We start from the raw sequence: 26647 nt of genomic DNA, 5'->3' as shown, positions 1-26647 counted from the left end.
GAAGTCAAGCTCAGCCCAACCAAAATTTCCCTTAAATTTCCGCATAGTCAACAATGGCGAACCAAATCACCTAAATTAGGGTTTCTACAAACTCATTATTCAGTGTAGTTGCTTTGATTCCATTAGTGAAAAAAGATGGAAACTGAAGAAGTAGAAGATGTAATTAAATCTACAAACAACAAAATCCCTAAAGTGGTCATAATAATGGGAGCTACTGGTGCTGGAAAATCTCGTTTAGCTATTGATCTTGCTTCTCATTTCCCTATCGAAATCATCAATGCAGATTCCATGCAGGTTTACAATGGCCTAGATATCCTAACCAATAAAGTCACTATCCAAGAACAGAAAGGTATGTTCCCTTCATTTGAACAAGTAATTGAATTTGGTTCATGTTTTGTAGGGTTTAATTTGGGGCAATGGTAATTTTGTTGTAGGAATTCCTCATCATCTATTGGGAAATGTAAGCCCTAATGTTGAATTCACGTCCAAGGATTTTCGTGACGCTGCAATTCCAGTACGATAAGTTTTCAATTTTTTTCTGGGGTTTATCTATGTTTTTTTTTTTTTTTGTGTGTGTATCTACTTGGATTGTTATTGATGTGTTTTAGGGAAATAATTTCAGATTATAGATGAGATTTGGTCGAGGAATCACTTGCCTGTTGTTGTTGGTGGTACAAATTTCTATATTCAGGTATTATATTTAGTCTCTGAATTTCTTGAATTATAGTTGTGTAGTTAATTTGGATTCTAGACTTTTATAATTCATTGGTGATTCTAATGGCATAAACTATGAAATCAGGCTTTAGTGAGTCCGTTCCTTCTTGACGATTCGGTGGAAGATATGGACGAGGTCTGTGATAGTTCCATGATTGGTGAGTATGCGTTCTTGATTTGTTCTTTTAAACTCTCTTATTCTGTTGGCTGACTGTTCAAAACCAACCAAATGAAGAGAGTTTGATATTAACTTTCATTTTTATAGCGGATAAGCAATTAGATTGTAAGTATGAATTGGGAAATGATGGGTCTACGAATAACTACAATCTTCTTAAAGAGCTTGATCCAGATGCTGCCAACAGGATTCATCCGAATGACTATAGAAAAGTGAGGTTTTTTTAAGTTTATATATTTTTTTGCTCATTCTGATTAAACTCGGATCAACATACACTAGGAGATTACTTATTTATTCAGATGTTTTATTAGTTAAGTTAAACACTCACTACACCATTATAATGGTTGTGTTTTGTTATCTTGTAGCTTAAGTATCTAATTACTTAATTCTGGTTTCTCCTTTCTGCAGGTAAATCAGTACCTTAGTTTGTTTGAACGCTCAGGTGTTCTCCCAAGCAAACGTTTCCAAGCAAAGGGTGCAGAGGTTTGTGCTCCTTGTCCATTTGAATTTCTGCAAGATCAACTTAATCCGCAGAACTTATATCTGCTTCTATTTTGGAAGCGGAGCTCTGTAATAGACGTGAAGAACCCAAAATGCACATGCTAAAAATGTATTTTACAGTTCTTCTTAAGTAATTAGATACTTAGATACTCTGATGTTGCATGTGGCAGGGCAGAACTGGGGTCGAGTTGATAATTCCAGATATGATTGTTGTTTTGTATGTGTGGATGTTTCTCTTCCAGTTTTGGACAAATACGTCGAACAAAGAGTAGATTGCATGATTGATGCTGGCTTACTAAATGAAGTCTATGATATATATAATGCAAATGCGGATTACACTCGCGGCATACGCCAAGCTATAGGTGTCAGGGAATTCGAGGATTTTTTAAGATCTTACTTCTCCAACACAAAGACTTCAGATGTCCGTGTTGGAGATCAGTCTTACGCTGAAGCTATTATACCACTGGAAACAAATTTGGAGGAGGTTTCGAAAGAAAACTTGAAGGAAATTTTGAATTCTGATGATAGCCAGCACAAAATATTGTTAGTTGAAGCTATTGACAAACTAAAGACAAATACCAAAAGACTTGTTCGGCGTCAGGTACAGATTGACTCATCTTGGCATTTTATAACTGTAATTCTAAATCCTTCTTACGTGTTCTGTGTTTAAACTTATATTTGACGCCCTTCATCCTTCGATAGAAAAGGAGGCTTAACAGGTTGCAAACAATTTTTGGATGGGACCTGCATTATGTAGATGCAACTGAAGCTTTTCATGGTGTGTGTTATATCATTAAAATACTGAAGACTTTCATCTTCCCTCGTTATGCATCAGGCTGTTTTACCTTGAACCAGAATTTAATACCTCTGCAGGTGATTTTGATGAGGTATGGCCAAGGCAGGTGGTTGAACCGGTTGTCAACATTATCAAGTCATTCTTGCTCGAGGATTCAAGCTCTATTCCCAACTCAGAAAAGCTCGACCCAGTACAGACTCAGATGAAGGATGCAAGAGATTTGTGGACTCAATTTGTTTGTGAGGTTAGTAACATTCTGAAACCTCTATACAGTAGTAATTTATTAAGTTTGAGATAATGATCGAATGAATAGAATTAGTTGCAAACCACCTGGGTCGAGACACCCCAAAGGAATAATCAACACTATTTTTTCTACTTCCACGTGTAACAAGAACTTTTGTTTTTTGTTTTCGAATTTAAACTTCAAAGAGACAGAATCAAGAATATAATTGCAATATGTGTTTGATATTCTCTTTCTCATTATAGGCTTGTGGAAGTCGGATCCTTCGTGGAGCACATGAGTGGGAACAACACAAAATGGGTCGTGGGCATAAAAAGCGTATTCTTCATCTTAAGAAGAAATCTCAGAATTTGCATTTCATTCAACTTCAACAACAGTCAACAACAGCAATAGCAGAGGAAACATCAACACCATGAGGTAAATCTTTAATACAGTAACTGAGGAAGAAACAAATGCACATTTAGATTTGTAAGGAACAACTTTATCATTTTGGCTAAAAAAAGTATGAATCTATCTTCATCAGTTTATTCCACGAATCAAATCTAATGATTCTTCTAACAAGATTTCATAAGACCAGATTTAGCAACAATATTTAAATACGACAAACCGTCATAAACGTTTGAAAACAACAGATAGTTAACGGGTGGGCCAAATCTGGAAATTTTGATGAATTAATCATTCGTTCATTTTTTGCGGATTAAACCAAACCAAAGTGACCTTCCTTGAGTGACAAGGATAGGAAAGGAGACAACAGGTCTCCCTCCCTATGTGACCCCCCTTGAGGGCCAGAAAGAGACTTGGTGTGTCCCATTCAGCATTGCCAACAGCATAGAGGAAGTTTTAATACATTATTTTCTGGTATTCAGCATTGCCAACAGCATAGAGGAAGTTTTAATACATTATTTTCTGGTATCCCATTCAACTCTATCAAAAGCTTTGGACAGATATCAGTTTTATCTATTTCGCCAGCATTTTTGTATGGACAGATGTCAGTTTCTAAATCTATTACTTTAGCGGTTGAATTCTCATGATAGATTTAGATTCTCTGCTCCTAAATATCTAAAAAAAGAAATCTCCAAGTTTTTAAGGCTACTTTAGTAATAGAACATGACTAATAATACCCCCAGTCTATAAGTCTCCAAGTTAAAAATATAATATCAGTGTCTGTGTCTTTCCCTTTACTGTGTGCCCTTTGTGGGGTCTTAGATGTTTAAATATCTTCTTCTTCCCAGTCTATAAGTACCCCCTCTGAATCTCTTCACCTTTCACAATTCAAACCCATCTCTTTCTCTCTTTTGTTCTAGAAAAGTTTCTTCTCCCTCCCTTTTAGCTCTTAAGTTCCAATTGCTCACTATAAACATACACACTTCCTCAGCTTCATAATGGACTCACCCAGAATGAATTTTGAAACCTCTTATGAGTCGTCATCATTTTCAGACCTGTATTCATCTTCAGACATGGATGAAATTATCCAGATTCCGGTATTTGAACAGCAATTAGTGTCACACAAGAAAAAAGCAGGAAGAAAGAAGTTTAATGAGACTAGACACCCAACTTACAGAGGAGTTAGAGGAAGGAAAAATGATAAATGGGTTTGTGAAATTAGAGAACCCAATAGTAAAACAAGAATTTGGCTAGGTACTCATTCTACTCCTGAAATGGCAGCTAGAGCTTATGATGTCGCTGCTTTAGCTCTTCGAGGAAATTTGGCTCCATTAAATTTCGAAGATTCTTTATGGCTCGTGTCTCGTGCTAAATCATCATCGGCGCCAGATATTCAATCTGCTGCTGCTGAAGCCGCTCAGGCTTTCCCACTCTGCAGTTATACAAAACCCAAAAAATCACCTAAATCTGTTACATCCGGATTATCAAGATTGGTTGAAAACGCCGAGAAAATTTCCAATAGTTCTTCGTCTCCGGCAATGTTTTACGACGACGAAGCATTGTATTACATGCCATCCTTAATTGCCAGCATGGCAGAAGGTATGTTACTTCAACCACCGCAGGAGAGTTACTATTTCGGTGACGTGGATTGCAACGTGAACAGTAGTTTGTGGAGTGACTTGAGTGATTTGGATTTTTAATTTTTTTCTTATTTCGTTGAATATCATTTTTGGACCACCACTGTATAGGAGAAAGCTATTATAATCTCTATATATGGTATAGTTTTAGATATGTTTTTGTAGATATTATCTCTCAATCTCTCTTTTTAGTATTTTTTGCCTTTATTGGGGCAGTGCCTGTGCTGTCTCAATTATGATTTTTGATGATATAAAAGAAATTGAGAGCAGACAAAAGAAAGGGATCATTTTAGTCCCCCCCTCCACTCCTCATTCTATCTTTTGTTAGTTGATATATTTCTCTAGTTCTGTTAGGTATGTGGTCATTTCAATATCCGAAATGGAGGGTGCTGATGTGTTCAGAAGAGGTAATATTCACCTAGAAAAAACAAAGAATGCTTCCAAATAAGTCGAGAGAAGGTTGAATAAGTTTTTATTTTGATGTGAGTTGTTGCAGGCACAGAACCAATACTCTGAAGCTGCTAGGCTCCCAGAGATAACCTGTATGACCCCATCCTTGAGTTAGCGGGACGGGTTTACGGGGATGTGTTCCAAAAATACCGTAGCTGGGGGTAAAAAAGGTTATAAGACGGACCCAGTGAAAAAAATCACCTCTTTGGAGACACTACGAAAGTAAGAAAAGGTTACAAGTCGGACCCAGCCAACACTGTCAGCTTCCACCTTAACAAAAATGATCGTAGAATAAATGGAAATATAACTCAAGTCTTTCTGAGTTAGAAACGAAATACAAATTTAGACTGGGTGGGAAACATTCTTGTAATGTTATCTACTTCGTCATCATTTGCGCTTTTAGGCGCTTTCTTAACGAGCAGCTTTTGTAGAATATTTTCTCCCTTTGCGGCATTATTGCTCGACTTCACCACTCCTAGTGTTAACTCTAGTCAAAAAGATATGCGAAAGTTTCACATCTTTTTGCAAATATCCAAAGGAGTTAACCTTTAGCAACAGCAACAGCAACGACTCTCCCTATCCAAGTTTAAAAGGATATGCCACACTTCTTTACACATTCAATGTTTCCATTTAATAAGGTGTATATTTTTGTGTCACTCGGCTGATACTCTCTCACTAGCTTCCATCTTTTAACTACGACTGAAGCAAACTTGATTTTTTTGAACACTAATGATTCACAGACAGAGAGATAAAGCTCTCTAAATATTTTTGTGTCACTCTACGCCTTTTGGACGAGACCTAACATCTTCAAAAAGGGATTATCGACTGTCCAAATAAGATTCAGTGTTTTGCTGGTGTTCTAGAGGTATCTGTGTAACACCACTCTTTTATAAAAATCTTACATGATTTTTCAGAATTTGAACTTCATAACCCTGCATCATGTATTGAAGTCCACGTGCTTAACTATCCCTGCAAACCATCTTGCAAATGTAGAACCATCCACTGTTTATGGACGGAGAAATTAGGCTTAGTCTTATTTCCAATTTAGCACGTAGATTGGAAGTCCACGTCTTATGGTCATTCACTGAACCATTTTGCGAAAAGTAGATTTTGGCTGCGCTAAATGGAACATCGCAACCATCTCAATCGTCGGATAAAAAACTAAAACAATCTTGTTGAACCATTCTGTAAAAAATAAAATTTAAATATATCTAGAGAAAGAAGAATAGGCAACGCTCTTGTCTAATCTAGAAGCAAAATGAGCACCATAAGACTTAGCCTTAGAAAAATATAAATGTTGAGCTATGGAGTGGTACGGACCACAGAGCAGGCATGAGCATGACCACAATAATGCGTCCTGAATTTCTTATTAATATTCACAATAATGCGTCCTGAATTTCTTATTAATATTCACTGTTGTAAAAACTGTGAAAACCACCTTACGAAAATAAGACTGATAACCGGACAGGGATTCACAAAGTCCAAACGGTGGACTAGTTCAAAAACAATAACATCAGCGACGAAAACATGCTTCAAAAAAAATCACCACCATTTCCTCCTCCCATCAGACATAAGTTTAGAAACCTGGCGAGATTGGGGTACACCCAGATTAATTGGGGTATACCCAATTCTAAAGGAACTTTTCTTAAGGATTTTAGGGGGAGTCCTAATGGGTAAGTTAAAAAAACTACCCTTATCCTTTAAAAATCTATTACCCTAAATCAATTTTAATCTTTTCATTTCATCTTCTTCTTCTCTTCTCCTCCTCCACAACCATACCGGCTCCATCACCCCCACAACAATCAAAACTCGTCGATTAATTCATTGAAATCGTCGATTCGGAAACTCCGATTAATCTTCATCAATGGATCCACCACGGCGGAAGGGAACTCGTATGAAAGAAGCTAATCGAAAACTCAATGAGTATAACCCTGGAATTGCAAGTTTGGTTCAAAAGAAAGTGAAGAAAAGAACCGTCGAAGAAGGAGAATTCGCAGCCGCTGAAACACAAGAAATGGTGCGCTTAAGAAAGTAAGGGCTTACTTAAACTCACTCTAGTACTTCGATTTCATGTTTGCATGTTAAATTAGGTCAGAGAAATCGAAATTGTGAATTGGCAGTTGCGACGCCGACAAGGTATTATGTTATCGACCTTTCCGGATTTTCATAGTTAGGTTTGGCCGGCAGGCTCTTAGGTTGAAGAGCTTTCCCGCTGTTGAATACCTGTAACTGGTACTTGCAGGGCCGGCAAGTCATTCAACCTTAGACCCTGCCGGCGGCAGTGTTTTTTTTAGCCGGGTTGGTTATAAATTTTTACCTTGCCGGCTGTATTTCAAGTTTTTTTATGTCTCCTGATGCCTTCAATTTGTAAAACCGGAATGGTATTTGGATAAAACCATGCCGGCTGTTAGTTGGCCGACAATGTATGGGTAATGGACCTTGCCGACTGGTTTGGTGAAAAATCCTTATTTCTACTGTGTTCATATTTGTTATAAGCCGACAGGTTATGTGAATGATACCCTGCCGGCTGCTCTTTAGCCGACATGTAATTTGGATATCGACCCTTCCGGTCGTTGTTCCGCCGGATAGGTTATATATGTCCCCTGCCGACCTGTAATTTCTTTTTTATTAATTATTCGTGTTCAGGTTGGAAAAGGCAAAGAAGAAAGCTATGAAAGCTCTTAGTCCTCCTTCAAGACCTCCTCATGTTGGTGATAAACTCTTGACTTCAACACATCGAGGGGCATACGTTGTGCCGGGAACGCTTAAGATCCGTGTACCGAATGATTCTGAACCACCATCGGAACCCAGTGATTCAGACGAGACTCCAGATGAAGACCAATCAATTCCATCTGGTAGAAGAGGTGATGATGATGATGTTGATGAAAGCATTCCGGCTGCTGGAGGAGGTAACAATGACGATGATGAGGGTGATGAAGAAATGCCTAATGTTGGAAGAGGTGATGATGATGATGGTAATGGAAATAAAGGTAAGGAAATCTAAGAAGAAATTATTGAAGAGGCAGTGGAAGAAGAAGAAGAAGAAGGAGATGGAGAACAAACTCGAGCTATTATTCAACAAACCGAAGCTTCAACTTCAACTGAAACCGGAACGAAAAAGAGGGTGATCACTAAACCAGCTGATTCTCACATGCCTCCCTGTCACTTGATGCTTACACTGAAAAAGGGTGAGCTTCCGAGGGGGACCCCAAGAGATGGTTGAAAAGTTCTTTTTGGGTACAAAGACTCATGGGCATGTACGATCCATAATACTATCGTAAGTAATCTCAATCCGTCTTTCTTCTTTATTCAAGTGTGTAACTATCTTAAATTTGCATCAAATGTTTGTATTTCTTTTCATTTTATTTTTTTTGGTATTTAGGATCACAAGCATGCCGTCCGTCTCATGAGGCGCCAAGCTTCGTGTTCAGTAACTAATACTTGGGATCTTGACAAGGAATGTGAGGAGGTGCAAGTGATTGTCAAGAACTCCGGGTTGTGGCCTGCGGTGGAGAGTTCGAATATTGAGCATGATAGAGTTACCGTATCTGCATTCTGTGAGAGGTTCTACGGAGAGAATGATACAATGTTATTCCCATTCGGTGAGATGGCGATAACTCCCGATGATGCTCAACAAATTCTAGGCCTTGAGGTTGATGGAAAAGCAGTCACTAAGGGATTCAATAATAAGTTTCCTTTCAAGGATATTTACGCATTGAGCCAGAAATTGTTCGGTTGGAATCAGATTGAGACGGAGTCTGTTCTTGAGATGAAGGATGGTCGTCTAAGCAAGAAGTTTAATCTAAAGAAGTTGAGGGACAAATTATGGCAGACAAAGAAAATCTTTGATAAGGAAGGAAGGGTGAACCCGATGCGAATCAATGCTACCGCGTCAGCTTATTTGCTATACATCCTGGGAAAATGTATCTTCCCCGACAGATCCGGAAGCTTGGTCGAGGCCAGTTACTTGCAACTATTGGATCCCTTAGATAGGATGTGTGAGTATTCTTGGGGTACTGCGGTGGTCGCCTTCTTGAATAATGAGTTGACAAAATGTTCTAGGGCACTCACTAAGCAATTTAACGGAAACACATGTCTCTTCCAGGTAATTTTATTGTCTAAATCATTTATATTTGCAAAATTCTCGTAAGATAAGATTCTTACTAAACTTTTTTTTTGCATAGGTTTGGATATATGAGCACTTCCCTTCCTTGTTCAAAGCCAACTCCTACATCAAAGTGGCTGCGAATGTTGCGGTTGATAAGCCAAGAGTGTAAAGGTACGGTTTTAAGGGTACTCAGGATAAGGACATGCCGCAAAATCTTATCAAACTCCGAATCGCCATCGAAAAATTGACTGCGGATGATGTGTTATTTGATCCGTATCGAGATGCTAGAAATCAAGGTTTAATCCAAAGGAGAGATGAAGTTGCATTATACTATGGACCCTTGATGACTATGTATGATGGATATTCAATGTACGATCCACATAGGGTAATGCGACAATTGGGTTACGTCCAAGAAAAACCTCATTTCGATGAAGAAAAACTGTTCTTTACTGTGAAAATGGTTGAATGCACCACGTCCCAAAAAACTATTAACGTCTCTTACGATCCAACGCCAGTTTAAGAACATTGGGACGACAGACGTGGCCGTAAAATTGATGTGAGTCTTTTGGACGAGGTGACCACCGGTTGTGAAGCCAGTGAGAAATACATGGCGTGGTACTTGGGTTGGGCTCGTCCTACTGTGATTAGGGAAATCACTGCTGAAGAATTGGCTCGCAAGAGGAGGATGGCATCGAAAGACCCAGCAATAAGTCTTAAGTTCTTTGTAAGTATTTTAGAGTTGCTCTTACTATTTTAAGATTACATTATCGAATCATTCTATTAATTGTTTGTTGTTTAATTGAAAATAGAAGGACCAATTGAAGACCTTTGTGAAGGTATTGTGCTGCGCGAAAGACAGAGGAGAGCCTTTGTCGATTGAAGAGAAAAGAACGCACATTGACTATGCTTGCAATGTTGACAATGAGGATGCCCATGAATTATTCAAGCAACTTGAGGCTCAAGTAAAGATGGAAGAAAAATCTATGAGGGAAGCAAAAGCCAAGCTGAATGGTGACAAAAAGAGGGCTCGTGGCGGTCGTGGTGGTGAAGGTAGCAGCAGTGGTAGTGTTCCTAAACGGGGCCGTGGTCGTGGTGAATGAATGCTTTCCTAGTTTATTTCTTATATGTTGTGGTGGACAAATGTTTAAGTTAATGGTGTGGACAAATATTTTTTTTAAGGTTTATGGGACATGTTTTCGTATTTTGGACAAAAAATGTTGGATTTCTAGTGTTTGAATGAATGGTTTGTTTAGCTATGTAAAGATTAAATACTTATGCCGGCATGCTTTTTTTAAGTTACATTGCCGACTGTTCCAGGGCCGGCAAGGTTGTGAATTGTCAGACTGCCGGCCTTGACAACGAAAATTGTGTAGTTACCAGGATCAGCAAGGTAATACGATTCCTACCTAGCCGGATGTTTACTTGCCGGCAAGGTAATATGTTATCGACCCTTCCGGCTATGTGTGGCAAAAAAACCTTTCTCCTGATGCCTAAAATCATATAAGGTCGGCACGGTAACAAAATTCATACACTGCCGGCCGAATCCTAGCCGACTTGCTAATGACCCATACAGTTCCGGCGGATACACAGAAGAAAAACCTTCTCCTGATGCCTAAAATCATCAAAGGTCGGCATGGTAACAAAATTCATACCCTGCCGGCCTTACTTAGTCGGCATACTGGGAAATAAAACGGTGCCGGCGGATTTAAATTTCAAATTTTTTGCAAGTACAATTGCATTGATTGACTTGTACTTATACACTATAACGGCCAAATTTGGGCACCATCCTATAAATACACTACTTATCTCCACAAAACAACACACAACTATTTGCATATACTCTCCAAAGCTCATATGGTCATACACTCCATCTAACTCACCCAATAGCTCTCTACACATAACAATGGCTTCATTTGATTCTAATGAAAATTTGGCAATCACCAAAGCTTGGTATGCGGAAAAACGACTTAGACGTCAATCCTCCGAAAGGGTGGATTCGACAACCTTTTGGGCTAAGGTACACAACAAATTTAGCCAAGAGTTTGGGAATCCTAACGCAAGAAGTGTTCAACAAGTGCACCCTAGGCACCAAGTCATCGAAAACGCGATACTTGCTTTTTTAGCTCTCCAACCTCGGATTTTTAACACTCGCCCCTTCACCTTGTCCATTACACAATTTGTAAGTAATTTTGTGGTTTTTTTACGTAACCCATGTTGTTTTATCTTTCAATGAAACACCACTAACAAATGTAAGTTTATTTTTGTGTTTTTGAAGCACGAAGTCGTGAAAGCACGCTACTTGGAGGTAAAGGGGGAAGCATTCACGTTCGATGCAAGCTATCACTTCTTGGCCGAAAGAATCCCGGAGGATAACCCGGACTACTTGGATGCTGTATCGTCTTCGTCGGAGGAAGATTGATGGCTTTAGAAGTTTTTGTATAGGTATTGTGGGTATACCTCTATGTAAGCCCTCACGAGACTATAACTCGTCCAGTAGGGTCGCCTAGGGGTTCAAAGGCTTGATGCACATGCTAAGTGCATTCGTTTTTCCGTCGACAAGGATTAGGTTTTATGTTTCAATCAATGTAGTAACCAAAATTGAATGAATAAGGTGAATTGCATCTATTAGAATTCAGTCTTTTTTGGGGGATAACCAAAGTCGACAAAGTTATAATATTACAACCATGCCGGCTAAACGCTGGACGTCAAGGTAATAAATCAATACCATGCCGACTACCTGCGCATTTATAACAGTCTCATGTTTGTCAAAAATATTACAACCGGCATCTTCTTCATTCGTATACCCTGCCGGCCATATAAAGTCGGCACCTTCTTCAACCGTATACCTTGCCGGCGTAGAGTGGTCGACATGATCTTCATTAGTCGACCCTGCCGACCTTCCATATTTTCAGAACTGAAAGTGTGGATTTCTTCTTTGATTTTGAGTATGATTTCATACCACAGATTTGCAATCACCTTTTAAAAGTGTTTCGGTTGTGTGTTTCATTTTCGTTGCAAGAGATATTCTCAAAAAAAAAATTCTCATCAAAAATCATCCCACAAAAGTTCAATCAAAAACAAAATTTCATAACTTCAATTCCTAAGTTTTAATTTATTCAATCAATCTAAACTCAATTAATTAACCTAATCAGAATTTTTAGTGTTAATTAAACAAGAATACATTAACCATTTAGAAAATATAAGATTAAGGAGTGGCTTGATTTTACTTCATAATGATTAGATTTTATCTTATTGGATCCAATCAAGCCAGGTTTAGAAAGTCGAAATGGAAATTAAAAAGAAGAGTGTGGAAAATCTAAATCCAAATTAAAATTGCCATTTTACTAAAAAGAAGAAAAACATAAAAAAATTCTAAGCTTTAATTACCTCGTGCCACGTATTAATAATTCTTCTTTAAGAAAGAAACAAACGGACAAATTTAGGTATCGTTCTCTACAGAATGAAAATTATTAAACGGACGTGGTATTCAAGTACCACTTGGCAGTTTTTCATGAGCAGCTTAAGAATCTTTAGAATCTTGCCTATATTCTGTCACTATTTGCTTAACTCACTGGTTTGACTCGACTCCAAAAATATGTCTACACTTTCTTATCGTTGTGTGACAGCAAATGTGTATGTGACCACAGACAGCATCATTCTTGCAAATATCAAAATGCAATACCTAACGACTCATACTGCCACACGTGTCAAAACTTCTGGATAGAAACCCTTTAGCATTCAATGTCTTCCACGTGTAGCTTAACGTGTATTTTTTGTGTGACTCACCTGTTTGCTTTCTTACGTCTTACCCCAACATCTATATAAGAAAGTACCCTTCGAATGGTCTCTCTTCTGTCAAACAAACACACTTTCCAGCTTCCAACTTCAACCTCAACTGAGCTTAAACTCTCTCAGAACAATTTCTTTGTACAACATTTCACAAATTCTTTCAAGACTAATTCAGTGAGTATGAATCTTGAGCAATATTTTGATGAGTATTCGGTTTCATCATCTTCACAGTCATCGTCAAGTGCAGATCAAAATTGTAGCTCAGAACCAAATGAGACTTCATCATCTTCGTCGTCTACTCGGCAATTTGTATCATCACATAAGAAAACATCTGGAAGAAAGAAATTTAAAGAAACTAGACATCCGATTTACAGAGGAGTAAGGGAGAGGAAAAATGATAAATGGGTTTGTGAAGTTAGAGAACCCAATAGTAAATCAAGAATTTGGCTTGGAACTCATTCAACTCCAGAGATGGCAGCTAGAGCTTATGATGTTGCTGCAATAGCTCTGCGAGGAAAATCAGCTCCGTTAAATTTTGAAGATTCTCTATGGCTCTTACCTCGTGCAAAATCATCATCTGCTAAAGATATTCGATTAGCAGTTGCAGAAGCCTCGCGCACATTTCCATTCCCTACTTGTAAAAAGTCATCACCGGAAACAAAGAAATCACAGAAGTCTGTTACATCAAGATTATCCAAACGGCCGGCGGAAACTACCGAGAAAACCTTAGACGGTCTTTTGACAACGGAGACGTTTTTTGACGAAGAAGCGTTGTATAATATGCCAACGATGATCGCCAGCATGGCAGAAGGGATGTTACTTGATCCACCGCAAGATGGTTACTATTATGATGACGTGGAGTACAACGTGGACTGCAGCTTGTGGAGTGAATAGTGGATGTTACTTTTCCGTTCTTTCAGTCGTTACATGTTCGCTTTTCAAATGAACCACTACTGTAATTTTGGAAGATATTTTTGTAGATAATATCTCTTCTCAAATCTTCATATTTATGCCAAAATTGGCCCATGAATAATACATAAGCTTTCTTCAATCTTTTGAATTATGAGGTTCCACACAAAATGGGACAGACAAAAGCGCCCTGTTCCTTTGTGTTAAGATATTTGGGAAAAGTGGTATGTGTTTCTTTTACTAATTGAAGCGGGGTTTCTCTATCACATGTTCTAACCTCATTATGAAATGCATAGGTAATTCAAGAATATCTCTGATGCTGAATGGTTCTTTGACTCCTTTACACCTATAAGAGGTCTACCACAAGGAGATATAACCTCACCATATTTATCGATTTTAGGAATGGAAGGATGTAATAGTCTTGGTTCTATTGCAGCTCAAAAGAATTTTATTCTTCCAATTCAACCAGTTTTACAAGGTCCAAAAATTACACATATTTTTTTTTTGCAGACGACTGCATGCTATTCACAAAAGCCATAGGAAGCTCAATTAAAAACTTAATGAATATCATAAACAGATTTACTTCTTCATCTGGTCAGCTAATAAACCTAGAGAAATCAAGTGTCTTTTTCAGCAACAGCCTCAATCAAGCTGCTTGCGATGACATTTTCGGACTTCTGAAGATGAAGACTACAAAACTGGATGAAAAATACTTTGGTGTTAACTTATTCACTGCAAGAAATAGAGAGCAATGCTTTAATATTTCCGTAGAAAAAATGAAGTTCGGATTACAAGGCTGGTAAGGGAAACTGACTAATCAAGCTGGAAGAACCGCATAGATCCAAGCTACTTTGGGGTCAATTGCTCAGCATCAAATGAGTATCTTTTCTATTACCGATAAAGCTGCTAAAAAAATTAACAGTATATAGAAAAACTACTTCTGGAGGAAGGAAAAAATCAAAGGTGTGTATTCGAAAGCTTGGAAAGGTGTCTGCATTGCTGAAAGAAAGGGAGCTTGGAAATGGATTGGCCTACTCAGAGCTAGCTAGAGATACCCTGCAAGCTGAGACATTGGTTCTGCTTAAAGCTCTCTGCTGGATAAAAGAAATGGGGTTGTTAAATGTGATTAGACAGAGTGACAATCAGTTAGTGGTTAAAGCTTGTAATTGTTTGATCAACACCCCTCAATGGAAAGATGTAGGTTTAGTTCAAGAATGTCAGTTAGTTTAGGAAAATATCGGCAAATCAAGTTGCAGATAGACTTGCAAGATCCGCTAGATCAAGTATTAGGTTTCAAGTTTGGTGGGATATTTCCCCAAATCTTATCAACCAGATCCTCTTAAAGGATAGCTAGCTGTGTGTTTGTTTAATTTTATCATGTTATTTCTGGGAATTTTCTCTGTTCATAGTTTGTACTGAGGTTTATCCTCTTGTTTGTGTTCAATAAATTCTGCTTGTTGCTCAAAAAAAATATAAAAAAGTTTCTTTCACTAATTGTGTCTAGATTCACTTGAAAGTTGCAATTCTTTGGTGCCTAAGTGGTATTGTGTTTAGTTTTCTAATTTTGTTACAGTTCTCATTTATTAATTCTTGTTCTAACTTCAGACACAGATATCCCCGCAACATATGTAAATTGTTTTAGTTTAATTAACACTTTGGTTCATTAATCCATGGTGTTGCCGAATTAATTTTGTCACCTTCTTCATGGAAATATAAAACTTATAAAAGTTATAAGGTTTAAGGTTTACATGTACTGGTTGTTGAGAAAGTGAACAGTCAGAAACTTACTGTGCGTTTTTTTTTCTAAGTCACAAATTTTATTAAGAAAGACCAAATTCACTTACAAGGATCCATATAACAATGGTAAAGACAAAAAGAAATTACACAATTAAGTTAGTGCTAACTTTTTCCTATTTTTTTATGTACTGAATCTATAGTATGGCACCTCTGGCATTTCAACTCTTTTAAGAAAGAGAGGCCTTCCAATATGTATGATTCTGTCACCAGATGCCAAATCAGCCCATCTCTTAGCAAGTGAATCAGCTGAAAAGTTGATTTCTCTATAGCAATGTTCAAAATGAACTTCAGTGTTTTGTTGATAAGCCCTGAGCCATCTAGCTTTAATACACCATGGTATAAGACCCTTACTGAATTGATTTATCACTGTCTTTGAGTCTGATCTTATTATTATTCTTTTGAACCTCCAAGTTACGGCCCATTCCAGAGCACAAAGTACTGCAAAAATTTCTGCCATGTAGTTTGTAGCTATTCAATACCCCCTGAAATTGTACCCACCACTTGACATAGATGATCTCTGGCACAAATACCAAATCCCGCATTTCCTGGATTTCCAAATGATGCACCATCACAACAAAATAGAATATAACCCATTCTTGGCTGAGTCCAGAATATTTCTTTGATGCAGCTGTACTTTGTATTTCTAACACCCAGTCTAAAGAAGAAGATGATATCACTATCATATTGTTTCCCCCATCTGGTGCCTTTCATTCTGTGTCCACCCTCATTCACACATTGTAAAATTCTATTCTTAAAGTTATTGATATTAGGTTCAATGTTCTCAAACAGTTTTTTATTCTTTTGAAACCATAACTCTATTATAGTGACACATGCTGCTGTCGTCCATACTTGCTTTACTAGAGGGCTACAATTTTGAGCTAGCTTGCATATATCACTGAAAGATGTAGGCTTAGAGAATTTAAATACCTGACAAAGCCAGTCCCAAATTTCTTCACTGAATTTACGATGCCAGAGGGTATGGTCCATACTGTCTTGATCTGCTACACATACACAACATCTTGACACCATCTCAAAGCCCCTGTCTTTCAATATTTCATCATCCACATAGATTTTCTGATTAAGTTTCCAAATATTACCTGCAATGCTGGGATGGATAAATGTTTTCCATATTTGAGTGGGCCATTATAGTTCAGGTTCTTTTTGTCTTATTCTCTCCACTGCAGCTGTTGTAGAAAACTCACCATGTAAGCTTCCACTGCACACCATTAGGTCTGCACCACCACTAGCTTCAGGTAAAGCGTATTATTGATGTAAGATTGGAGTTCTACAGGTATTTTCCAAGAGGTTCCATTTAACAACTCACTGACTTTCATGTTTATATTCTCTTTGACAAAAGGTATCTCACCAATCTGATTAATCAATGGAGTTTCCCCAATCCAGGTTTCAAACCACACATAAATATTTGTTCCATCTCCTACACACCATCTAACATCATCCTTTAACGCATTCCAAGCCCATTTTAATCCTGGCCATACTGATGACATTTTCCATTTAGAGGTAAACTGTCCATTCTTGTCTTTATACTTTGCTTGGAAAAACAGTGCCAGTTCTTCTTTAGAATTTAGAATTTTCCACATCATTTTCATAAGTAATACTCTATTGATTACCTCTAATCTTCTTATTCCAAGCCCTCCTTCTTTGTAAGGTGTGCAAACTCTTTTCCAAGATATGGTCTTACATTTCCTTACCTCACTATCACCTGACCATAAAAAATTTCTTATTATTTTTTCACACACTTTTATAACTGAAGCATGCCATTTATACACTGCCATATTGTAGATGGGTATACTGCACAAAAATGATTTAAACAACACCAATCTGTCATGAAAAGACATTAACCTCCCTTTCCATGTAGCCAGTTTATCTTGAATCATTTCCACCATAGGCCAAACCATTGTTGTAGTTACTCTTCCAGGGGCAAGTAGTACTCCTAAATATCTGTCTGGAAATTTTGATAGTTCCATATTCACCATTCTTGCAATTTGACTTTTCCTGGCTTCAGTAACTCCATCCACAAAGCATTTGCTTTTGATCTTGTTGATAACTTGACCTGAAGTAGCTTAATACTCATCCAGTAGTTGAAGGAGATTGTCTAGACTTCTTTTGGAACCATTAAAAAAGATGAATACATCATCTGCAAAGAATAAATGTGTTGGATATATCCCTTTTGTGACTACCATTGGATTAATGGCTTTAGTGTTCACCAAATGGGTTAAGTTTCTCCTCAAAACATCCTCCATTAGCACAAATAAGATTGGAGACAATGGGTCTCCTTGCCTCAACCCTCTTGACACTGAGAAGAACCCACAAGGACCCTCATTTAATAATACAGATATTTTAGCAGATTGAAATAAAACCAATAATCAATCACACCATGAAGAGGAAAAACCATACTTTTTAATACTGCAATAAGAAACTCCCAACTTACTGAGTCATATGCCTGTGATATATCTAATTTGAGTCCCACATTGCCTCCTCTTCTTTTCTTTTTCATCTCATTCGCTAATTCTGATGCCAGTAAAACTTGCTCATGGATATTCCTGCCTTTGATGTAAGCCACCTGTTGTGGAGATACAAATTTGGTCATTAAGTTAATCATTCTTGAAGTAATGATTTTGGTGAATATCTTAAATAAGACATTACTCAATCCAATTGGTCTAAACGGATTCACTGTTTTTGCTCCTTGAACTTTTGGTAGTAGAAATAAGAAATTAGAGTTCATTCCTTATGGATAAATTTCCTCCTCCAGCAGAATTGAATTGCAGCTACTAGATCATCTTTTATGATGTCCCAACAAGTTCTGTAGAAGATTCCAGAATAGCCATCTCGACCAGGTGAGCTGTCAGGATCAATATAAAATACAATGCTTTTAATCTCAGTGCTATCAGGGATTGCATCTAACATTAATTGGCCTTCATCTGTTATGACTGTAGGAATGACATTCAGCGGACTTTGATTAATAGTAACATTCCTGGCACTGAATTTATCTTCAAAGTGTTTAACTAGAATTTCTGCAATTTTTCCTTGATTAGAGATAATATTTCCACTACTTTCTTCAAGTTCACTTATTGAATTCCTTGCATTTGTAATCTTCAAGTTTGCATGAAAAAAGCCAGTATTTGTTGATCCTTCTTTTACCCATTTTATTCTTGACTTTGCTTTCAGCAGAGTGCTTTCTTGAGTTTCTCTATTTGCCAATTCATCTTGAGCTTCTACAAGTTTATCAAGTGTTTCTTCTTAAATGGATCAGCATCAGATATTGACATTGCAGTTTTAACTTTTTCCTCGGCTTCTTTCAGTTTAACTTTGACATTACCAAAAACACTCCAGTTCCAAGTATTTAAAGCTTGCTTTAGATTCTTTAATTTTTTCATAAATATAAAAGTTGGATCACCAATTACTTCATTGATCCAACTATCCAACACTGTTTGAAGAAATGTAGGAGGAGTGACCCACATTTTTTGGTTTAGGTATGCTGGCACATCCTCCCAGTAATGGAGCATGGTCTGAAGCAACCCTTAAACCAACCTTATAACCCCAGTCTTCATACAATTGCAGCCATTGTTGATTGATAACCACTTTGTCAAGATTGCAGAGGATTCTTCTGTTTCCATGCTGGCAATTTGACCAAGAGTGTTGCACACCAGTTTTTGGAGCCTGAATTAGCTCACAGTTATTTAAACAGTTTGTGAAGTCAAGCAATGATATCTTATTAGGAGCTTTGCCTCCTATTTTTTCCTCCTGAGAAGTAATAGCATTAAAGTCCCCCAATGCTATCCAAGGCTTCTTCAAATCACTGATTAATTCCATTTCAGACCATAAGAATCTTCTTTGCACTTTTTTAACATGAGCATGTACCCCTGAAACCAAAACATCTCCCACACTGACTGTGATCATATGACTTGACATAGAAACCACTAATGGAGTTGTTATATTCATATTCCAAATAACCATATGTTTCCTTTATTGTATGACACAGAATTGTGAATCACCATACTTTGTATTCCAGGTAAATTCAACTTATTACAAAATGAAGCAGAACAATGAACTTTTGGCTCTACAACCCAAACTAAAGAAGGACTAAATTGATTTATTAAAGACTTTAATTTATTTTGAGCCTTAAGTCTTCTTAGGCCTCTTATATTCCAAAATAATATCTCCATGGTTTGGTAGGAGGGTTTTTAGTACCCCATTTACCTGGATTTCTTCTAAAATTATATTTTGTATTAGTTGGGACTTGCTTACTTACCTTTATAGGAGATGTCTTTTTAGATCCAGGAGAACTAGCTGAGTTGACTACCATCTCCTTTTTCCACTATCTTGGACCATGATTTAATAGGAATGGCGAGATACTTCATTACTTAATAAATCTTGTCTCTGAACTAATTGGGTATTTTCATTGGTAAGATTATTTATATGATCAAGAGAATATGAATAGAGGTTATCTAATTGGTTATATTGATCCATCAAAATTTCTTTATCAACACGGGCTTCTTCAACAACAGATTCAAATTGATATCTCTCCATTATTCGTTTCTGGTTTAAGGCTTAATATGCGAAAGAGGGATTTCAAGGATAATTAAATATGGGAAGGATAAAACCATTAAAAAGGAAAATTGAAGACACAGATAAGAAAATCATACCTCTAAATTCATCATTATTCTTGCGAAGATTGTCACGATCCAACAAAACATTCTGAAGCTTTTGATTTTCGAGACGAAGAGCATTACACTCTTTTTCTAAAGCTGTCTGCGAAGCAGCTCTGTCAGAACCTAAATGCTTGCTCAGAATTTCGCAAACATTAGACTTGAAAGGATCAATGGAGGACTTCTTGCCATCATCCAAGACTTCAGACAAAACTTTGAAAGCAATATTTATTCCTTCCACGGTTTCTTTCGAAAGGGGAAGAGACTCAGGTAGAGAACTGGCAATGATAGAATGTTGAGCAACATTCTCAATAGGAAGAGAAGAAGTTTCATTCACATAAGGATCAACAAAGGGGGATTCAATCATTGAAAGATCAGTTGAAGAAATGAAGTTTGAGGCAGCTTTTTCGCGAATTGGAGATAAGGGTTTATCTTGCGAAGATGTCGCAGGAGATTTAGAAGAAATAAATAAGTGGAATGGAACAGAAGTTTGAACAGTTTTAAGGTGGAGAGATTTCTTGAGAGGTTTATTGACATCCTTATCACCCTGCGAATTACAATCCAGATAAGAAACAGAGGCAACAATATTGTTATTAGAAAAGGGTAATGTTTCTTACTACCTTCTCATTCGCAGACTTTCTTTTATTCGCAACAACTTTATGCTGCGGTTTGGGAATGTTACGGTTCTGAACCGTAAACTTAGTGTTGGAGGCGCTTTTGCTGAAATAACAACAGTATGGGAATCACATAAACAACATCAAAAAAGGCAGTAAACAAGATCAATTTCAGCAAAACCCATAAAGAAGAAAAAAGAAAACTAACCTTGATGAATCCATGGAAAATACTAGCATGAAGATTATTTCGAAGAAAATTACGAATGATGAAGATCTACAGAAGAAATAGTATGAAGATGAAGAAGAACTTAAAAAGATTGAAGAAGAAAGAAGAAAAGTTGTAATAACGGAATTTGCAGAAGAACGATGAAGTTGCAGAGAAAATAAAAAGAAAGAAAAAGAGAGTGAGAAAGAATATATAGAGAGGGAATTTTTCCTCGAGAAGATAAACACGATTAATACGGGAAGATATAAGCGGTTAAAAAGAAGCGGTTACAAAAGACGTGTCAAGAAACGGATGGAAGAAAGAATACGTGTGATAAATGCAGAATATAAAGAAAGGAACAACTACGGCGTTTCTCACATCATTTTCTACTTCGCAGAAAAGATATGAGAAGAGGCAAGATGTAGGATCAGAATCTCGCAACAATAATATCTTAGCGAAATTATCAACAACACAACACAACACAACACAACAGCGTCGCAGAACAATTTCAGAAATGATATAATAAACGACGTCAGCTAAAATCATGAGAAAGATGTGATGGTCCTGGAAAAATTAGAGAGTTTGCGAGATTAAGATTTGTAAGGTTGCGAGAATGTCGCAAGTCATATTCGAAAATAAAGGACAGATTAGCTGTCATCCACTATGTATTTCCCTATAAATAGTCGTTCAGTTGTAAAGAAAAGAGAGAGATCTTTTTTTAGTAAGAAACAAGTAAATAGGAGAGAGAAAGTCTAGAGAAGAGGTCATTCTTGATTCCTTTATCTTTTCTTGTAAGAATATTCAAAGATTGATCAATAAAATTAAGAGTGTAAATCTAAAAATGAGTTGAATAATAATGAAATCATATGAGGGGTGTAGTGTAGGATTTCCTGCAACTACAGAAGTAACTTTACTAGAAGTGCCATCCACAAATTTGACAGTACTGTGAAGTACATTATTGTCTTCAACAATTTTAAGAACTTTTGGAACCTCTATATTAGCAGATTCCAAATCTTCAGAATGCTTTTCAATTTCACCCTCTTCTAGCTCCAGTGGACTGAATCTTCCTTGTGTGGATAAATTGACATTAATAGATTGAGGTGTTGGGTGTTCATGAATACAGTTAACAACTGAACCCTCTTCAGTTCCACAAATATCAAAAGGAATATGAACTTTAGGTTGAGGAGTAACCACATCCTACTTCCCCTTGCTCTGTTGTTGAGAAGTATATTTAGAACCAGAAGTAGAATTCCTTGACTGTGCTTTCTTCTTTCTAACTCTGCATTCTGTAATAAAATGTCCAATCACACGACAAGTCGTGCAACACTGAGGACAATTTGGAATTAATACATCTTGAAAGAAACCTACAAACTTGGTGCCAATCCATACTTTATTAGGAACTGAATGAGCAAAATCAATTTCAACCAACACATTAGCATAATAACCCAAATCACACTTTAGAGTAGCTTCATCAACTTTTATAGGAATACCTAGTTCACTGCAGATTGTGAACAAGATTTTTTCCTTCCAAAATTCTAAACCCAAACCAGGTAGACGAACCCATACTGCTGCTTTAGAACTTCTCTGGTTTGCAGGACGGAAGTTAGAGATCCATTTTCTTAATTTTAAGAGCTGATTGTTTACCTTCCAATCCTGGGATTTGATGTATTGACGATCTATTTCGTTGTCCAACTGAATTGTGAAAAACCTCTTCCAAGGGGAATTAGTTTACAATTTCCAGTTAATTTCCATTGTTGTCTAAGAATAACAGATGCATCTACAAACTTAATTTCTTTTAAATCAAGTCTACCAATCAATGAAAACCTCCATGGATCTAAACCCTCATCAAACAAATCATCAGGTAAAACTATAGTTGGTATTTTCTTAGAGTCATCATCACCTAATTTTGATTGTTCATCAACATAAGTGGTTTCATGACTTGAATCTATGTTTCACCAATTAAATTAATGAACCCCAATCATGGAAATACAAAAACAATTTTGATTACTATAAGAGAAGCACCAGAATTGATGAGAGAATCACCTGAATTGATGAGAAAAATCTCGAAAATCAAAAATTGGGATGAAGAAAAAAGTCGCCGAGTCGTCACCCGATTTGCAGACACTCTCTCCCCTCAACTCACCCGAGTCCAATAATGAAGTTTTCAATTACTTACTGTGAAAAAGCGGGGGGTCTAACAACCACACCCAATATTTCGATTAGCAATATGTATGGACGAACTCTAATATACTTTTAAGAGAATCAACTAGACAGTCACACTCAATCTTAATAAAAAGTATATCAAGGAGTTAATATCTTTATCTCTTGATTTGATTTATACTCAAGCAAATAGAAATCTGCGAGTCTTTATCAAATACAAGGATAATAAACTTGGATGGTACCAAAGACCAATATCCAAGGATCAATCAATTTCCAATCAACAACCAAAGGTTGAATTTCACAATTGATCGATGTAAACGCACAACCTGTGATATTTCAATTATATAAAAAAATATAACGCGGAATAGAAATAAAACAGACACCAGAAATTTTGTTAACGAGGAAACCGCAAATGCAGAAAAACCCCGGGACTTAGTCCAGATTGAACACCACACTGTATTAAGCACTACAAACTAACTTCGGTCTGGACTGTAGTTGAACTCTAATAAATATCACACTGATTCAAGGTACAGTTGCGCTCCTTACGTCTTTGATCCCAACAGGATACTACGCACTTGATTCCCTATGCTGATCTCACCCACAACCAAGAGTTGCTACGACCCAAAGTTGAAGACTTTAATAAACAAATCTGTATTACACAGAAAAGTCTATGATAATAGATAAATCTGTGTCCCACAGATAAACCTACAAGTTTTGTTCCGTCTTTTGATAAAATCAAGGTGAACAGGAACCAATTGATAAACCGGACTTATATTCCTGAAGAACATCCTAGTATTATCAATCACCTCACAATAATATAAATCGTGAGGTGATTTCTTGTATTATCAATCACCTCACAACAATATTATCAATCACCTCACAATAATATCAATCACCTCACAAGAACATCCTAGTATTATCAATCACCTCACAATAATATAAATCCTAGTATTATCAATCACCTCACAATAATAAGATAAATCTGTTAAGACAGTCACACTCAATCTTAACAGAAACCAGATATTGTGGAATCACAAACGATGAGACGAAGATGTTTGTGATTTCTTTTTATCTTGCCCTATCGGAGATATAATCTCAAGCCAATCTTACAATTGAACTCATACGATAGAAAATGGCAAGATCAGATCGCTCAACTACAAGAGAAGTAGTTTCGTCTGGCTTCACAATCCCAATGAAGTCTTTAAGTCGTTAACCGACAGGGTCTCGTGAAGAAACCTACGATTAAAGGAGAATCGACTCTAACAAACCAATTAGTATCACATAGGAGGTGCGGGGATTAGTTTTTCTAGTTGCTAGACGTCTCCCTTTTATAGTTTTCAAATTAGGGTTTGCAATCCAAGTTACCTTGGTAACAAAGCATTCAATATTCACCGTTAGATGAAAAACCTGATTTTTCCAAGCTAATATCTTTCAACCGTTAGATCGAAACTTAGCTTGTCACACACACACATGAAATGTATTCATTTAGGTTTGAGTAACCGTACCTAAACGTGTACACTTATTTGGTTCACAAATAGTTAACCAATGGTTATCCATATGAGCACTTTCATATTAACCGTATTCATCTTTCTCATAACTAGTTCAAATGACTCATAAGAACTAGTTCAAGAGTTGTTCAATTGCTTAGATCCTTATACATAGACACAATTGAAACAAAATCGGTTTGATTCACTTGAATCAATTCATGAACAATATATCCACGGTTTGCAAAGATTGCATTCCTTATTGATTTATTGTTTAAGTTCATGAAACTACCGATTTGATAAATATAACCAGCGTAGGTACGCGTACGGATACTGTACCATAGCAACCGGCCTTTAGTTTGGAAACTCAGGAGAAATTTTTGGTTTGAAAACTTCCGTGGGTACGCCTACGGGTACACATACCTATGTGACTGGTTTTTCAGTTTGTAAACTTCACAAACTACAGCAGAAATTTTCGGTATGAAAACTTCCACCAATACGCATACGGGTATGCGTACCTAACCTGTCTCCTTCACCAATACCGTATGCACACATATGCACGCACTTGGTTTCCGGCACATGGATTTATAGCACTAATGTAGTTGCAGGAAATCGTACAACACACCCCTTGTATTATCATGCTATGATTTCTAGATCTAAATTTATTTGATATGAAAATAAAGATAAAGATAATGAAAATAGAAAATAAGACATAAGATTTATGTGGTTCGATCAATTTGATCTACATCCACGGGGTTAGGTTTCACTATGATCATTGAATTACATATGAATTACATTGAGACTCCATTAATGAGTATTTGGAGCTCTCTCTCTGGTTTTTGGGAAAGAATAAGAAGATAATAATAATACAAGTTACTTTTTTCTCTCCTACCTTTCTCTTTATATAGATATTTACATAGTGGATGACAGCTCATATGTGGTGGGATACGACTAACATTTCCCCTAATTTCGGAATCACCGTGCGATGTTCTCGCATGCTCACGTTGGATCTAATTTGCACACATGCTACGTTCTCTCACAAGATTCTCTACATTATCGCGATATCTTATTATTATGCAATATTTGGATCCTACGTCTTGTCTCTTTTTTCTTGAATATTGCTTGAAGAGCAATCTTTAAGGAAAAATCCGTCTTGTTGAAGTTATTGGAGTAGTCTTTAATCTTTGTTGATGAAGGAACGAGCGAAAGAATACTGGATTTGAAAAGTACGTACTTGCCTCTATTCTTTTGTAAACTTCCGGAATGTTGCGAAGTAAATAAGAAATATTTGTCCTTGAATAATAAGTATTGCCTCTATTCGTGCGAAATTATTACTTCATTTTCGGTGAGGATTCTTGTTGTTGTACGTCCACTTTGGAAATGATTCTTGCCGAGGAGATAAAGAACATAAAAAAAAATTCTTGGTAATCCATAGTTGCCTCTGTTCTTTATCTATGAAGTTAGAATCCTTGAAAAAATGTTGAATGTGCGAATTGTTTCCTCATTCTTATCTTGCCTCTGTCTCATGTGTTGTGCTCGTGCGATAGTATAATAACTTCAAGTTGTTTATAATTGTGTGAAATAATTGAACGAAATAATCATATCGTTCGGAATAATCACATTCTGCAAAATTCTGACACATTTGACGAAATTGTGAATCATTCTGCGAAATTATGAATCACTATGCGAAATTCTGAACAATTCTGCGAAATTCTTAACAGTTCTGCGAAATTCTGAATAACTCTGCGAAATTCTGAATAACTCGGCGAAATTCTGAATAATTCGGCGAAATTCTGAACAATTCTGCGAAATTCTGAACAATTCTGCGAAATTCTGAACAATTCTGCGAATCTAATGCTTATGTGATGATTATGTTATGAAATGTGTATGCGATGTTTATGCCATGAAATGCTTGTGCAATGCTTTTATGATGCGAGTATGATACTTGTATGATGAGAATGCTTATCTATTGCAATGTATAGTTAATGTTTGCGTTACTTAGCTCATTTTGCACGC

The 26647-nt window shown here is 36.9% G+C and overlaps 4 protein-coding genes across 5 annotated transcripts; 3 read left to right on the top strand and 1 right to left on the bottom strand.

Moving 5' to 3' along the window:
* The first annotated feature begins 82 nt into the window (after nt 1-82).
* Nucleotides 83-2976, top strand: LOC113337573 (tRNA dimethylallyltransferase 2-like). 2 transcript variants are annotated; one of them, XM_026583236.1, is made up of 10 exons: nt 83-349; nt 435-514; nt 623-691; nt 800-872; nt 980-1101; nt 1298-1372; nt 1566-1991; nt 2093-2168; nt 2264-2430; nt 2673-2976. In XM_026583236.1, the coding sequence occupies exons 1-10, from the start codon at nt 136-138 to the stop codon at nt 2841-2843; spliced, it is 1473 nt and encodes a 490-aa protein (XP_026439021.1). In that variant the 5' UTR covers nt 83-135; the 3' UTR covers nt 2844-2976. The 2 variants fall into 2 exon arrangements, with proteins under 2 accessions (XP_026439021.1, XP_026439020.1); XM_026583235.1 differs by having other exon boundaries at nt 2246-2430.
* Nucleotides 2977-3401: 425 nt separating this feature from the next.
* Nucleotides 3402-4760, top strand: LOC113337574 (dehydration-responsive element-binding protein 1A-like). The gene has a single exon (XM_026583237.1). It carries the CDS (start codon nt 3810-3812, stop codon nt 4509-4511), a length of 702 nt encoding a protein of 233 aa, XP_026439022.1. The 5' UTR covers nt 3402-3809; the 3' UTR covers nt 4512-4760.
* An 8129-nt stretch (nt 4761-12889) lies between these two features.
* Nucleotides 12890-13803, top strand: LOC113337571 (dehydration-responsive element-binding protein 1B-like). The gene has a single exon (XM_026583233.1). The coding sequence runs from the start codon at nt 12976-12978 to the stop codon at nt 13687-13689; it is 714 nt and encodes a 237-aa protein (XP_026439018.1). The 5' UTR covers nt 12890-12975; the 3' UTR covers nt 13690-13803.
* A 2924-nt stretch (nt 13804-16727) lies between these two features.
* Nucleotides 16728-19461, bottom strand: LOC113337535. Its single transcript, XM_026583198.1, has 6 exons — nt 18948-19461; nt 18292-18758; nt 17917-18082; nt 17700-17815; nt 17493-17572; nt 16728-17310 (listed from the first exon to the last, which is right to left on the bottom strand). The coding sequence occupies exons 1-6, from the start codon at nt 19459-19461 to the stop codon at nt 16728-16730; spliced, it is 1926 nt and encodes a 641-aa protein (XP_026438983.1).
* Between the last annotated feature and the right edge of the window lie 7186 nt (nt 19462-26647).

Source organism: Papaver somniferum, unplaced genomic scaffold (genome assembly GCF_003573695.1).
Source record: "Papaver somniferum cultivar HN1 unplaced genomic scaffold, ASM357369v1 unplaced-scaffold_160, whole genome shotgun sequence".
In the NCBI taxonomy this organism is placed as follows: domain Eukaryota; kingdom Viridiplantae; phylum Streptophyta; class Magnoliopsida; order Ranunculales; family Papaveraceae; genus Papaver; species Papaver somniferum.
This window is presented reverse-complemented; position numbering and strand designations above follow the sequence as displayed.

Excerpts from the sequence above, each read along its gene's own strand:
- LOC113337571 (XM_026583233.1), top strand. The coding sequence starts at position 12,976 with ATGAATCTTGAGCAATATTTTGATGAGTATTCGGTTTCATCATCTTCA.
- LOC113337573 (XM_026583235.1), top strand. The coding sequence starts at position 136 with ATGGAAACTGAAGAAGTAGAAGATGTAATTAAATCTACAAACAACAAA. Across the intron at positions 873-979 it reads CTGTGATAGTTCCATGATTG|CGGATAAGCAATTAGATTGT; the intron begins GTGAGTATGCGT and ends TCATTTTTATAG. Across the intron at positions 1,992-2,092 it reads AAAGACTTGTTCGGCGTCAG|AAAAGGAGGCTTAACAGGTT; the intron begins GTACAGATTGAC and ends ATCCTTCGATAG.
- LOC113337574 (XM_026583237.1), top strand. The coding sequence starts at position 3,810 with ATGGACTCACCCAGAATGAATTTTGAAACCTCTTATGAGTCGTCATCA.
- LOC113337535 (XM_026583198.1), bottom strand. The coding sequence starts at position 19,461 with ATGAATATAACAACTCCATTAGTGGTTTCTATGTCAAGTCATATGATC. Across the intron at positions 17,573-17,699 it reads CTAAAGCCATTAATCCAATG|GTCAAGTTATCAACAAGATC; the intron begins GTAGTCACAAAA and ends AAGCTACTTCAG. Across the intron at positions 17,311-17,492 it reads AAAGTCAAATTGCAAGAATG|TATACCCATCTACAATATGG; the intron begins GTGAATATGGAA and ends ATTTTTGTGCAG.